Genomic DNA, 15485 nt, shown 5'->3' on the forward strand with positions numbered 1-15485 from the left:
ACCAACACCCTCCTCTTGGATCGACGCAAACTCTTGGATGATCCGAGGCATCTCTGTCTCTAGAAGCTCCTTTTTACGTTCAAAATGATCACAAGAACTTCCTTCTGTAGGTGTGTAGTATGCGATCCAAATCCCATCTCCCGGTACATCTGGGATACCAGCTATCGGCGTGAACTTGTTTCCAGCTTCGTCGTGATATGTCGTCCGGGCGCGTGTGTACTTGAAACCTAGTATCTGCGCTGTTGATAGGTTAAAGTAATATTGCTCGGAGTTGTTGTGGCTTGTTGGGTAAAGGTAGAAACCGACATGAATCGATGGGTCGTCAGGGATCTCTCGCGCTGTCGAGTAACCGACGATCATGTAGTACTTGTCGTTTACATCGTAAGTTTCTGTCAACGCCATCCTTTCTGTGTTGATAATTTGGAGTTGGTGTACAGCGTCGTAACTTTATAGACAGAGAGTTTGCTCGTAGGCGAGTCACCTGTGTGATGTTATAACGCGTGCCAGTCAGTCAGTGAATGCATGTGTGATTGTTTCTTGGCTATGGGTCATTCACTTCCTCCTTGCTATCCACTTCCAACATCTCAGTCAGTGTGCGCATGCACAGTTCTGACGGCATACCAGATCCACTCACGCTGCGACCCCAATGGGCGATCAAATACCGCCACATCACCATTCCCGTCTGCGTTTCCCGTGCCAGGTATAAACTGCAAGCGCATATTGCCAGCCGCAATCAGTCTCCCCATTTCTAATACCATCAGCCTTCGCAAATCCCGCCTAGCCTCTGCCATATTTAACTTTGGTTTTTCTGCGATCCTGAGATCAGTCCGTGAATCGCGGTCCGTCTCCGCGGTGAGTATAGCCACCTCCACATTTTCTGTTGCGGCATAGACAGGATTCACCACCATATGCCACACAATGCTTGGATCTTGGAAGAAGGGATCGTCGTCTGGATTCTGAAATTTTCGAGACCGGACGCGGATAAGGGGAGTTCCGGAAGTCATTCTAACGCTGCGTACGACAATGTAAACAGGAGTTGTAGCCATGTTTGTGTTTCAGAGATGAAAGTGTACCTAGGCATATCGTCCAAGGAAGATCTGCCAGTACATATAGGATGTTAGGTTGCTACTTCACCTGATGACTAGCTGCGCATGACTGTAACAGGCTGCGTGATAGGGATCTAAATTGCACACAAAGCAGCCAGTCTGTGGAGAGAAACGGCGGCAGAGGAATATGCGGCCTCGAACACATGATCGCACCACGCAGCACACTGACAACGCGGAATCTTTACTTGTTATATGTCGATACATATATTGATGATGTGTGATCTTCTTGTCTAATGCGGCCGGCGCAGTGGATGTGCTTCAGTGTTACTATGCAATCATTAGCATCTCTCCTGATACGGATACGTGATCTTTAACATAGAATGGGGCATACTCACAATACGTATTTGTCCAAACTAACAAGATCTGGTTCACTGAAGATCAGGTAGAAGTACTTCAGTGTTTCCGCCATCCAAAAGCTCTCACATTCATTCAGCTTGAGTGTCTCTTGCTCTTTCGGTATTGTCACGTCTGCGATGGCGGAATGCGCAAACTCGGCCATGGTAGCGTTATTGATGGATTCGAACATGCGCCAGGCAGTGTCTTGGAGGGTGGTGTCGCCGGTAATGCGATAGAGGACGAAGACGGATTCGATGGCTTCAGGACTGTGACTGCTGTTAGCGGTGCATGTCAGAGGTGGTTTGTGTACTTACCGGAGCAGGAATCGGGGGTCTCCGATCTTGGAGAAACCAGGCTGCAGCCCTATCTCTTTGATGACGTCTTGAACGTCGTAGTGTTCAGCGTGGATGTTGCTAGAGTATGAGTACTTGACAGAAGCGTGCCACTTCTCCACGTCCCATGCGCAATCCTCTTCGCCAAAGCAGGGCATCATCCTGAAGGTCTCTGGCATGATACCAGTGGGCATCGCTTCATAAGCCCAAGTGCAACCATCTACCAGCTTACGAGCAACATCTAGCTCGTCGGTCCGGTTGAAGATTTTGGCACCCAAAGCAACCATGCCACCTGTAAAGCAAGCAAGATGTTGACCATTTGGCTCCAGCTTGACAGAACCGAAAGAACTGATACGGGCATCGCCGGAAACGAGGATATCTTGACCCTGCGGTATTCTGGGCCGGAAGAATAAGTGTTTCTTTGCCGGCTCGATGGCGGTTTCGTATAGCTTCCGGTACTGATCCGTCAGCCCCCCAAGCAGAAGATGCTGTTTCGGCAAGTATTCATATAGCGAATCTGTCATGCCGCCCATGGTGAATGTTCCGTCAACATTGTATACTTCCGGACCAGGACTGACGAGTACTGGAAACAAGCCGGGTAGCTTGGTTCGGTTCTGATGCTTTTCGAGCATATTGGTGACCCTCGCTATCGCATCGTAGTATTTCAGGTCACCGGTGAGTTGCGAGAGGCGGGTGAATTCAAGCGTCAGAGATCCTATCTCTGCGCTGAGTGCTTGTGCATCGGCTTCTTGGTGGCCGTTCAGAGCAGCGCTGATTCATGTCAGTATGTACGGGTCGCTGGAATGGCACAATCTTACTTCTCCCAGTCCCACCGTGTGATTGGCATCCTGTTGGGTGTATCAAAGGCAGCATATAGCATGTCTCCCAACTCAGTCGCCTTGTGTAGTAGTATATGGTGTTTCGCCTTGCTCAGATCGTATGCGCTCAGAAGACCGCCAAGATAGCGAATAGTGGTTTCAAAGACATTGAGACGCGCAACGCCAGCAGTGGTGAAATCAATCTTCTTGATGGCGTGTACGGCCTTGTCGAACTCGTCTTCCAGGCCCATGATAGCCAACGTGTCGAGCGCGTCTACCAGTGTTGCTCCACGCTGACCAAAGCCATTCTTGAAGCCTCCTGTTACCGGAGCCACTTCGTCTTGTAGCCATGCGTGGGTCTTGTATCCCTCCCAACTGTGCAGGAACGCCTTCTTCACGGCTGCTTGTCTGTGCAACCTCTCGGCCTTGTTGTGCTCGGTCTCGATTCCGAACTCATGCTGTATCCTCGGGATGGAGACTGGCGTTCCAGTGGGTAGGGGAGCGAGCGAAGAAACTGGATTTCGTATCGGTACGCGCTTCCATGCTACAGCATGATCGATTCGGTTCGACGAGGTGAGGGTGGGCGACGGGAGCTCGTTTCGGGTGCCGAGTTGGCGGAAGGCGAGTATAACGAAGGTGGCGAATACGAATAGCACAGCAATGCGTCGAATAATGGGGCTCATAATGCCAAAATGTCTATTGAGGGTATCTCATGCGTCTAGCAACTAAAACGGAAGAATCGCGACTGCTGCGCCGCAGTACGCAGGCCTGGCATTCGAAGATGCAAAAGAGTGGTTGGATCAAAAGAAAATGTATCGGAAATCAAAGCACCGGAAAGAGAGACAAAAGATACAATAGACGAGACGTAATGGCTGGTGGTGGGATGGAAGAAGAAGCCCCATGGTGATGCGTGTGCTAAACATAGGCTGAGCTGCCGACTTCCGACCCTGAGCTAACAGGGGGCTAATGTGCGGGCATCGTGGTCGTCGATCCCTTGACCACCTTCACCACCACGATTAATGTCGCATGTTCCAAGCTATGGACACGATGAGCGAGACACGACATATCCTATCAACAGGCTGTCGTTCAACAGACTAATTGCAGAGACATCACCTGATCTGTGGCAGGCAGCAGCTTTCCAAGGGTTCGATGGCTTCCCAGGTAGGTTAAGGAGCTCACGAGCAGCGTCAGACTGTGAGGCCACCAGCTGCCAATATCATCGGTGCATCGCACAACGGCATTCCGCTCACCGTCTGTGGGATCTAGTTGCAGTCCGACATGTCAGCAAGAAGCCGGGAATTTAACGTCGCCTGAAGTTATATGAATTGCAAACCTGAAGCTCTTAAATTTCATATCCTCATCGCTGTATACTAACTCTGCACACCGAACTCGTGTTGACGAAGGCACTACATCCTATCCTGGCACAATGCTCAATTTATTCGGAGATCGCGCTCCTTCATCGCCACCGGACCCTGCGAAACTCCAACTCCAACCCAACGAATGCCAAGTATTCAGCCTACCCGACGGGCGCACGCTTGGCTTTGCAACCTATGGCTCAACGGACCTCTCCCATCCAGTCATATTCCTCTTCCATGGCCTTCCGGGCTGCCGACTAGTTGGGAGAAGTTGGGACAAGCTTTGTAGAGATATCGGCGCACGCCTTATCACCATCGATCGGCCAGGCTGTGGAGACTCGACTCTCGCTGACCGTCGCCTCATCGACTGGCCGGACGATGTCGTGAGTCTCGCCGACTACCTCAACATTGACCGATTCAGTGTATTAGGTGCCAGCGGAGGCGGACCATACGCTTTAGCCTGCGCACGCTTTATTCCCAAAGAAAGACTCCGGGCCACAACTGTCGTATGTGGTATTGGACCTATCGATGCGCTCCTAGACACTGTGCCGTATCTCTCATGGCGTCTCATGGGCATAACGCCATGGTTGTTACGACAAGGAGCCCTCCACCTCTTTCTGCCCCACGTCCTTATTCGTCCCTATCTTACGAGAGACCCTTCTCATCTCAAGCGCGTCCTCGAGAACCAGGCTAAGACCCCAGAGGAGAAAGAGCAATTCCGCGACGACACCGGAGATACCAACCTCGATGACGTTGTCGCGTCACTACTTGAAGCTTTCAAGCAAGGCTCCGGTGGATGCATGCACGACGGCGCTGTACTCACGAGAGATTGGGGCTTCGACTTGAAGGACGTGAATAGCGAACGAGTGTGGCTAGTACATGGCGATCAAGATGCGCAGGCGCCATTGAAAGTTGCGCAGTGGATTGATGAGCGGTTGGGGGGCGGAAAACTTAGGATCCTGGAAGGCAAGACGCATTTCACAATCTGGAAGGAACACTCGGAAGAGATATTTCGGCAAAGCGCTGAGGCGTAATCGAGTCGCGACAAGAGATGAGGGTGTTGGTTGCGCCGTGGATCTTTGTTTTCCAAGGCTAGTTGATGCAGGGCGTAACGCGCAGGCAGTTTGTGTTGACGTTCCACCGCATGTCCGATTCTGTCATTCAGATTTGCGTGCCTGAGGTCGGCTCTACGAGTTCAGCATCGAGAACCTCTCTGGTTGTCAATATCGTCATGTAAGTCTTCCACTAGGTGTAAAGGCGACGCAGTAATATACACACATATATACACTGCGTATTTATAACGCATCTTTCCATCTTCAACCCTATTCTGTTGATTGCGGGTCTGCTAATCATTGCCGCATCATCTGCACCATCGTCTCGTCTGTTGCCTTTGTGGATACAACTTGCTCCCTGTTTCCTCTCTCCTCACCAGGGAAGAAAGTGGCAATACAGCTATTGGTACTTACCAGTTAAAGATCTATCTCCCGATGGCATGCCGGAGCTTGAGCTATTCGAGAATGGCACTCAGAACAGCGTCTCGGTTGTTTCCATCTTCGATACTAACACTAGGACGTGGCTCTCTGTCCCGGAGGCTGCAAAGTGTATACCAGAAGTCCAGGATCTCGCAGGTGCGGCAATGGTAGGCACAAGGGTGTGTGTTGTCGATGTATGAGGCAGCGGACAGAGAGCATTCGCGACATGGGCTTTGTCTTCGATCTCTGTAATCTCGAAGCCGGTTGGAAGATTAGCGCAGAGCGCATGCCTACTCATAGGGGCGGTGTTGGAGCTGGTGTGATCGGAAAGAAGATATGCGTCTTCGGCAGAGAGGACAATGCACAGTCGGAAACTGGGATATTGATCATGTTGAGGCCCACGACACTGTCCACGACCGATGGGTGAAAGCTGGAAGGATGAGGCTGCCTAGACACGGAACCTATGCTGCAAGCGTGAACCGGGAAATTTACAATCTTGGGGGTGGCGTAAGTCAGAGCGGTGCGCCAGTGTCTGACTTTGACGCCTTCGTACTGTAAACCTGGACGCTGGCATGATAAGGAACTGGCAGAAGTTTGTAATCGGTGTGAAATGACTCGAACTAGGATTGTTGTTGGGACAGCATATGCGATGGTTTGGTAGGGAGTGGAAGACAATTCTGGGCGAAGACAGCCTTGCTTCAATCACTTGCAAAGGCTAGATTGTCGGCATGTGGTAAGCCACTCGCTTTACTACGCCATATCGTTCAAAATGTATCTATCCAACGCGCTACTTTATCTGCTCGAGCGCATCATGAATCGATACACACCGGGAGCCGCAAGCAGTGGTCAAGTCTGAAACAGCATACCGGCTATAAAGCCTAGGAAAGTCCAGGGGCTGGCATCTAGAATCCTGACTCCTGAGGCCTACAAGAAGTGGGGTTTCGCGTAAGATTTGCTGCCAGGGTAAATCTGCGGGACAAACTGCTACGTTCAGTGCCCATGGTGTTCCCTTACTCGTGGGTGGGGCGTGTTCGCCTTCTGCTAAACTGCCGGCGACGCTGCAAATATAGTATTGCGATATGTGTAAAGAATGCTGTGGCTTTGGCTTTGGCTTTGGCTTGGAAATCAAAATAACGGGTAATCGGATACCAGAGAAGCAAAGGCTTTGATATCAAGGTGACAGATATGACCCTATTTTCACCGTCTGACAGTTCTGGGCTGCTTGCTTGTGACGTGCCGGTGGTAAGCAGGTCTTTGTTCGGCAGATCTTGGTCCGTCCGGATGGCGATGCGAAATCAATAAACACAAAACACCATCTACTATCATCGCAATGGAGTTCGACGATGGATTATAGCTTTGCGGTGATACATGCGTGACGATGATGTTTGCGGAGGATGGTAGCCACAAGAAGCAGGAGACGGATCGACCAGAGGTGGCGGTGGCTGATTCTCCGCTAAAAGATGAGCCTCGGAACGATTTCATCACGATCAATATCACCACCAGGATCGTTAGTCCATCAATCTCGCAACTCCAGCGATCGCCATAGAATACTCTACTCGCCCCATGGGCCTTCACAGGTTCTCTTTGTAGTTGTGAAAGCGAGGATGGAAGTGCGGAGATTGTTCGATATTATGCCGCGCCACAGAATCAGGCCTTTGGCTAGGCATGTTTCAGTCTCCGTGCCGCAACCTTGGAACAGCCTCAAGTGTTTAAGCATCACTGGGCAGGTACGGATGTGGCGCTTATCTCCACCTACACAATTTCCAAGCCGGCTTTCCGCCGCACTTGCGAGCCCCTCAAACACCCTGCACCTACACATGGTGCTCTCACTCGTACGATCCACCAGTCACGCATCGCAGCCATCCTTCGAGATGTGAAACACCATCTAGACCCCTCACGCTAGATTGCCAGCTAGACATGCTCTGAGCGAATTGTCCGTACCGGCTTCTCAATGCACATGCCGAGATTCACATTTCCACCACTGAGAAAGTGGACTATGCCGGCACTGTCAATCTCGTCTGTTCACGTCTGGTCCATATCAAAGATTTCGGCATGGTCCGCATCGAGATGCTGCTCAGGGTTCATATATACCACCGGTAATATATAGGCTGCTTACCAGCTGCATTTGTTTCGTTTCATCATCACTCGCATTCAAGCTTTCCAAGCCTTCTTTCTCTTCCGTTCGCTACCAACCGCCAGGATGCGTTATTCTATTGTTGCTTCGTTGCTTTCGGCTGTTACCGCAGTCTACGGCTATGCCAACCCCATGGCTTGCTCTGGTGTTTGTAACAATGCCCACGACCCAGCCCTGATCCGTCGCTCTGATGGCACCTACTACCGTTTCTCTACTGGTGGCAAGATCGCTATTCACAGTGCACCTTCGCTCACTGGCCCCTGGACCTACAAGGGTGCTGCGATCCCGGCTGGTTCCAAGATCAACTTGGCTGGCAAGAACGATCTCTGGGTGAGCACTAGCATAGATCTATATCGTTGAAATCAAGCTGACCATCTCAGGCCCCTGACGTTACCCTGGTCGGCGACACATACTACCTCTACTACACCGTCTCCTCCTTCGGTGTCCAAAACTCTGCCATTGGTGTTGCGACCAGCAAGGATCTCAACACTTGGACCGATCTCGGCGCGACTGGCATCCAATCGAGCGCTGGAAAGAACTACAACGCTATTGACGGTGCACTTTACTGGGATGGATCGAAGTTCATCATGTCCTTTGGTTCGTTCTGGAACGACCTGTTCACCCAGAACATGGCCAACCCACCTGTGAAGACCAGCTCTTCCTCAGTCAAAAACATTGCCTTCAAGCCGGAAGGTGAGCATGCTCAGGAAGCTCCGTTTATTGCTAAGAACGGCAACTACCACTACCTCTTCTTCTCTGTTGGCAAATGCTGCGGTTTCGATACCAACAGGCCTGCCAAGGGTCAGGAGTACAAGATCCAGGTCTGCAGGTCTACCAGCGCCACTGGTGGCTTCAAGGACAAGAATGGTGTGGACTGCCTTCAGGGAGGTGGTACCACTGTCTTGGAGTCTCACGGCTGGGTTTATGGACCTGGTGGCCAGGGTGTCTTGTACGACCCCAAGGAGGGACCCGTCCTGTACTACCACTACGTCGACACCCGTATTGGTTACGGTGATGGTCAGAAGAAGTTCGGTATCAACAAGATCAACTTCTCCAGTGGATGGCCTGTTGTATAAGCGCTCGTCGCATGTCCGGTAAAGACCAATGGCCCGGCGTAAGCTGCGTCTTCGTCCACTTTGGGCACCTTCTTGTCTATATTTTCTCACAGATATCCCCACTGTACATACTTCCTAAAATCATATGCATACACCAGCGTCCTCGCAATCTTTGAAAATACACGCTTGTAGTTTGCTTGTGATGTAGAGGACCATTGAGCAACCTTGCCCCGTGTTGGTTTAGATACCTATCACATGTTCCTTTCCTTTCACTTCACTAGCGCCTCCCTTCCTACTATATAAGTAAGGGTTTCTTCCTTCCTACATATGATAGTAGTGATATAACTCTCTTCTTATTCTACGTCCCGTACAGTCAGCGAAAAGTTGCTCAATAGCGGTAAGCACTACTACTGTGTTGACGATGCTGCTCATTGAATTTCCAAAGAATCGGGCTAGCAACTGTTGACGTGCTTGGTACTTTGAGGGGATGTGGCCGGTGTAGAGTTACTGGATTGGTGTTCAAGATAAGGGGTTGCGCTTCGGTCCTCGTGGAGCGCATAAGGTTTGCGTCACCAGCCCAGCCACAGCCGAGCAGCCACAGCCACGCGTCCAAAACAGCGGCAGGAGCCTCTCAGAGCACCGCAGACCGTCGGGTCATGCCCCCCCCAGATATCTACTGTCCGTTCTCTACGCAATCGAGGTATTTTTAGATTTCACGATATATATCTTATGCACCAAAGTTTCCCTGCGCGGCCTCGGCAAAACCTATCGCGATGCGCTCAATCACCACAACTCGGCCTATTGTGAACCGGATCTGCAGGATCTACCTGCGCATGCGCATTGACTGAATTTCTCTTCAGTCATACCAAGAAATCCGCACGCGCTTTACGAGGAGCGCGTCGCGATGCCAGACACCAGACTCACGCGCTTCCCACCGTCCCGGGATTCCAACAGTTTCCGATATCGGCCGCTGGACCCCTCCGAGGGTGAAGATATTCGCCTCTTGTGTCTCTACCCTGGCGAATTCCACGAACCTATCCGATGCGATCTTCTCCACGCGAACCTGGACGATGGCATCGAATACGAGGCTCTCTCGTATACCTGGGCGTCCGAAGATGGAGACGCTAGCTTATCGCAGCGCATCAGCTGCGCTTACATTGGAGAGGAGCAAACCTCAGATCTGCCAGTAACAGCAAGCTGTGCGTCTGCATTGCGCAGGCTGAGGTCGGTTTCACAAGAAAGAATGTTGTGGGTCGATGCACTCGCCATCGATCAAAGTAATCTGCAAGAGAGGAACCACCAGGTTGGAATCATGGCAAGGATCTACTCAGGCGCGTCCCAGGTTCTGGTCTACCTAGGAGAAGAGGATTTAGGATTCGGCTCACGCACTCTGTGGCTGGACACCGAGAGACGTCAGATCGCGCTGAAGAAACTTTTCGCAAAAAGATGGGCCTCGCGAGTGTGGGTGATTCAAGAGGTAGCCCTGGCGCAAAAGTTGACGATGGTCACGGGGAATGCATCATGCCCTATGGATGCCAATCTGATGAGCCGTATCCGAGGAAGAGCCAAAATATCCAGGTTGCAAGTCCCTGGCCCATTAGCTTGGGATCCGCTAGTCAGCGCTCCAACGAGAGATTTACTTACAATGTTGCAAATGACTCACAACTGCTCGTCTACGGATCCTAGGGACAAGATATATGGTCTTTTGGGCTTGGTAGGCGAGCGCCTGCAGAGTCTGATACCGATCGATTACTCGCAAACCGTGGAGGAGGTAATGACACGTGCGGCCGCCGCAATCATCATCACCAGAGAAGACTTCGAGATCTTAGCACACGCATCACTCAGAGCCAGACCTGCGAAAAAGCGCTTGCCGACTTGGGCACCGGACTGGGTGGAATATGAGGGCGAAATTACGCTACGTCCTCAGTTCCAAGCATCAAAGATAGGTCCCTGGAGATCTCTAGAGAAGTTGATGGGGAGAAGGCCATCGGCTACTCAGCTCAGCACGATAGATTGGCATGCAGTAGCCGATATACCTGCAAGCTGGCCAGCTAGTCTCTCCCCCATGCCGTCCGTGGAAGTTCGTGCACACTGCCTTGCGACTATCGACAGCACGACCAAGCAAGCGTATGGAAGTTCGCAATGGCAAGACGCTCAGGATTTCGGTACCAGCTTGAAGGCTGTAATCGAAGACAACTCAACGCCCAAGGATTTCAATATGCGGTCATGGCCTACGCGATTCCAATGGCTTTTCAATCCCTTTTACATGCGCCTCGACAACTCGCAACTCCAGCCAGACAGCGCCTCAGCTATGAGAAGTTTTGCAAATCTCCATTGGGCCGGTCTGCAACAGTTTTGCACGGAGCTGCAAACACTGGGAAGAAACAAATACATCTTTCAGGCGGGATATCTTCCCGCGATAACGAGTCATGACTTCGATGTAGGCGATACTGTATGGGCGATTGATGGCTGTACAGTCCCTCTCATTCTAAGACCTGATGATGATGTCAGACATGGAGACGGTGCTCCTCGAAGTTATACAATCGTTGGCGACTGTTATCTGTTTGCTTTGTCGCACATGGACTGTTGGACGGCATCAGGAACGGGGCTTGATCAGCGATGGGACTTTAACCCGTTTCGTCATATGGATGAGTTAGGGACGCAAAATATCAGCTTGCATTGATGCGCACGATGCTATCTTCACCGGAAAACTCATTCTCAGCCTGATGTGGCTGTGGCAACCATTGATTGGTTGAGCATAGCCTACGCCATGCATGCACCATGCCACCGCCAAGAGATCAGACTCCGCCTGCTGTCTTCACCCATAGCTTACGGTTGCTGCACTGACATTGCTCAACACTCCGAACGGACGCGCAACTCTTATACGACAGCTACGCGGCACAATGACCGAGTCGTTATGCAAACATTCAGATGTACGCAAGTTCGACGGAATAAGGTGCTGCCTCAGCTGTGGTGAGGCTGTGTTTGAGACCTTGTCTCCGTCAGCCGGCATTCGCACGAGTGATGCGACAGCTCCTTATCAATACACAAAGCTGAATTACAAACTCGGCCGCGAAATTCGCCTCATCGTCCTTCTTCCGGGCAACTCTGAAGATGCACTTCGATGCAAGATAATCCATGTTAATCTGGACGATGACCCCGTTTACGACGCTGTATCCTATACCTGGGCCACGGAGGATGGAGACGCGTCTCTTTGCATGAATATTCGGTGTCAAGCAGGTGGTATCATACCTGTTACTTCAAATTGCTATGCTGTCCTCCTCCAACTCAGGCGGTCTAGCGGTGTACGAAGGCTCTGGGTTGATGCAATATGTACGTAGAGCGTCTAGTGCGAGACTACATGTAGCGCCTGCTGATGTGAAACCTTGGACAGGTATTGACCAGACCAATGTCAACGAACGTAATCATCAGGTCGGGTTTATGGATCAGATTTACTCCAGTGCTCGGAGTGTTCGCATCTGTATCCAGGACTCTTCATCAACGACCCCTGTAGTGGATTACGGTCGATTATTCCGCTGGCTACGTGATGGAGGATCTGGGAGCCACGCAGACGTTGAAACTTCACTACGTTTGGATCTATATCATCTCTTATCACTGAGGTACTTCAGCCGGGTCTGGGTCATTCAAGAGGTAGCCTTAGCGCAAGAGGTATATTTACATATGAACAACCACATACTCCTGTTTGACTCTACTGTCATGGATCGTATGGAGCGCCTTTGTATGAACCATATCTCTGGAATTCCATCCATTCTCAAATGGTCGGCGTGTCGGACAACCGAAGCTGGAATCGCTGCTTGTTTGCAGGCAGCCATGAGCTGCCACGCCACTGATCCACGAGACGAGGTCTATGCGGTCTTGAGTTTGATGGAACCTCAAGCTAGGTCACTCATACCTGTCGACTACTCCCTGAACCCTGGGGCCATCTGGGGTCACGCAATTGCAGCTATCATCGTCACCCAAGAAAACCTGGATATCTTATCACACGTAGGCGTTCACCACCACGAGTCTTCACCATTCCTGACAAGACAATCTTCCATGAACCGGGAAGACCTTTCCGCGTATCTGGCGAGATTAGCAGCCGGTACTCCCTATCATTCCACCTTTCCTTACTCTGAGGAGCGTCATGCAACTCCTTGGCGCGCACAAATTGTAGTGTCGTCGTCAAATCATCCAACTACTTCCCAGCAATCTGCCACCTTCTGTATCATAGGTTCGCCTCGAAATTCCAGCTTGCTGCCGCGTTTTCGTGTACGGGCACACTACATCGATCGCATAGCTATAGCGAACGTCTTCATGAACCCATGGTCCTCTCAATACAGTCAGTGGGGTTATACTTGGGACCAAGTACCATTCCACCAGGTCAGGGGCAGAGATGTGAAGCCACTTCTAGCTTACTTCGAAGCGGATCTAGACAATGTATTCCCGGGTGGTTCTCATGACTATTTACACACAAGATATGACTACGATCATCAAGCTTTGGCCATAAATGATCGCAGTCTTGCACTTGCAGACTTCTCACAATTCCACCGTATTTGTCAAAGGTTAAAAGCAGGGAGACGATTGTTCACCACTCACTTCAGTGTCGGTTTCCCTCGGTTTTATTCCGAAACTATTGGGTTAGACACGAAGACATCGCTTACGCAAGGCGACGAGATATTCGCGATCGACGGTGCAAGAACGCTCTTCATTTTGCGCAGAAGCGACCATATCGGTGATCATTACGAGATTGTGGGTGAATGCTATCTGTGGGCAGCACACGAGCTTGATTGTTGGCACCCAGGAACTAAGAAGGGAAGGTGGGGACCAGGGGTCGAGAGACCTACTAGCGAGCAGACACGCATGATCAACATATGCTGATATGCATCTGTGTTGGGTCGACAGGGGTTGTTGAGGGAATGTCGTACATTGGTTCGTTCCAAGGTCATTCAAGAACGAAGACGCAAAACAAAAAAGTGGGGTTGCAGAACCACCAAGCCAACAGAGAATTGAGATTTTTTCTGACCGTATGGGCATTATGCCATCTCGCGAGGTGCCTTTTTGTGGCAGGTCGATCATTAACACACGGGCGACGTAATTGCATCGTACAGCGCGTTCGTGGCGTAGGATTTCGAGGGCGTTGTGAGGTGTAACCCGATTAGGTCCATGCGCCCATGCACCCCACTCGTTTTTGATAGATTGTGTTGTAGCGACATCCTCGCGTTGATACTATCAATACCTGAACCCATACGCACGCGATGTATGACTCCTGTCTAGGCAGATGCGACAGATCGCAGATTGCCAGGCTAGCACGTATAAATGACGTATAGATGATGCTCAACTACCGTGTGTGCCTTGTACCCCCAGACTACTTACTGAAGATCATACTCCTACTCGGCCTACCAAATCGCAGCATCATAACGTCCCCAATCATGTCGCACCAAGAAAACACCAAGAACGTCCCTGAGGAACACCGGGTTCACAGGACCGGCTCCTGGCTCCCGTCAGACCACCGCGTTCACAAGAAATGGCTATCAGGCATTATCGAGCGGGTGGAAAACAAGCCTCAAGAGCTGCATCCGGTCTTGCAAGAGTTCAAAGACCTGATCGAGAACAACACACGTATCTACATCCTGGTAAACTCCATGTTTGAAGAGATACCTACAAAGAAGCCGTACAAGAACGATCCCGTGGGCCATAAGCAGGTTCGAGATTACCACCACATGTTGGAGCTTTTCAACCATATTCTCAAAACAGCACCGGAATGGAATGACCATGAGTACTCTGTTGGGATGGTGGGAACCCCTTTCAATGCCATCTTGGACTGGCCGATGGTGAGTGTGTCTGCTTGAGCTGCATTTGGAATACATGTTAATCACATCGTGTAGGGTACACCATCCGGCTTTGCCTTCTTCCTGGACCCCGAAGTCAACAAGATGATCAAAAAAGTACTCAACGCGTGGGCAGAGTTTCTCGCCTCACCAGCATCAGCATATGTGCTTGGCACCGACAAGATCGGCTGGCTCAGCGATCACGGCACTCACGATCTCGCATTGACAGCCAATGTTGGCCAGACATCTCACTCTTTTGAAGAAATGTTTCACTGCGACCCATCCAAGAAGTATCATGGTTACAAGTCATGGGACGACTTCTTCACCCGCCATTTCCACGAAGACAAGCGACCCGTTGCCAGTCCTGATGACGACAGCGTAATCGCCAATGCGTGCGAGTCGAAGCCGTATAAGGTAGGTCGTAATATCTCCAAACGCGACCGCTTCTGGCTGAAGGGCCAACCTTACTCGCTCATGGACATGCTCGCCATGGACCCACTGCACGAGCAGTTCATTGGCGGTACCATCTATCAAGCCTTCTTATCCGCATTGAGCTACCACCGCTGGCACGCGCCTGTCAGCGGCAAAGTCGTAAAGTCATACCTTGTTGAAGGCACATACTTCTCCGAACCACTTTTCGAAGGTCTCGGTGATCCCTCGGCTCAAGGCGGTATTGATGAAGAAGGCGAGAAGACTGGCCAAGGTTACCTCACTGCAACTGCCACACGCGCCATCATCTTCATCGAGGCGGATAACAAGGATCTCGGGCTGGTCTGCTTTATGGGCATCGGTATGACTGAAGTCTCAACATGCGACACCACTGTCAAAGAGGGACAACACGTCAAGAAGGGTGATGAGATTGGGATGTTCCACTATGGTGGGAGCACGCATTGTGCCCTGTTTAGGAAGGGCGTGGAGTTGGAGGGCTTTCCGGATACACAGAATGTGAAGCACAACGTGCCGGTGAGGGCGAAGCTGGCGACTGTGAAGAAGACTACTTGAAAGAGGAGCCGATTCGATTGGGAAAGACGTCATATGGTAACCGCTAG

General features: G+C 51.1%; 4 protein-coding genes across 4 annotated transcripts; 3 read left to right on the forward strand and 1 right to left on the reverse strand.

The window, feature by feature from the left end:
• Nucleotides 1–520: 520 nt before the first annotated feature.
• Nucleotides 521–3463, reverse strand: ACET3X_004874 (uncharacterized protein). The gene is made up of 4 exons (XM_069451016.1): nucleotides 2593–3463; nucleotides 1757–2545; nucleotides 1442–1708; nucleotides 521–1373 (listed from the first exon to the last, which is right to left on the reverse strand). The coding sequence occupies exons 1-4, from the start codon at nucleotides 3273–3275 to the stop codon at nucleotides 1337–1339; spliced, it is 1776 nt and encodes a 591-aa protein (XP_069306918.1). The 5' UTR covers nucleotides 3276–3463; the 3' UTR covers nucleotides 521–1336.
• Nucleotides 3464–4018: 555 nt separating this feature from the next.
• On the forward strand, nucleotides 4019–4981 carry ACET3X_004875 (uncharacterized protein; the record flags this gene model as incomplete). The annotated part of the gene is made up of 1 exon (XM_069451018.1): nucleotides 4019–4981. The coding sequence occupies one exon, from the start codon at nucleotides 4019–4021 to the stop codon at nucleotides 4979–4981; it is 963 nt and encodes a 320-aa protein (XP_069306919.1).
• Nucleotides 4982–7619: 2638 nt separating this feature from the next.
• Nucleotides 7620–8629, forward strand: ACET3X_004876 (uncharacterized protein; the record flags this gene model as incomplete). Its single annotated transcript, XM_069451019.1, has 2 exons — nucleotides 7620–7883; nucleotides 7934–8629. 2 exons carry the CDS (start codon nucleotides 7620–7622, stop codon nucleotides 8627–8629), a joined length of 960 nt encoding a protein of 319 aa, XP_069306920.1.
• A 5408-nt stretch (nucleotides 8630–14037) lies between these two features.
• ACET3X_004877 (uncharacterized protein) lies at nucleotides 14038–15438 on the forward strand (the record flags this gene model as incomplete). The annotated part of the gene is made up of 2 exons (XM_069451020.1): nucleotides 14038–14439; nucleotides 14494–15438. The coding sequence occupies 2 exons, from the start codon at nucleotides 14038–14040 to the stop codon at nucleotides 15436–15438; spliced, it is 1347 nt and encodes a 448-aa protein (XP_069306921.1).
• Between the last annotated feature and the right edge of the window lie 47 nt (nucleotides 15439–15485).

The sequence above is a fragment of the Alternaria dauci genome, chromosome 4 (genome assembly GCF_042100115.1).
Source record: "Alternaria dauci strain A2016 chromosome 4, whole genome shotgun sequence".
Classification (NCBI taxonomy): Eukaryota; Fungi; Ascomycota; class Dothideomycetes; order Pleosporales; family Pleosporaceae; genus Alternaria; species Alternaria dauci.

Excerpts from the sequence above, each read along its gene's own strand:
- ACET3X_004874 (XM_069451016.1), bottom strand. The coding sequence starts at position 3,275 with ATGAGCCCCATTATTCGACGCATTGCTGTGCTATTCGTATTCGCCACC. Across the intron at positions 1,709-1,756 it reads GACCCCCGATTCCTGCTCCG|TCCTGAAGCCATCGAATCCG; the intron begins GTAAGTACACAA and ends CAGCAGTCACAG. Across the intron at positions 1,374-1,441 it reads AGTTTGGACAAATACGTATT|TAACACTGAAGCACATCCAC; the intron begins GTGAGTATGCCC and ends ATGATTGCATAG.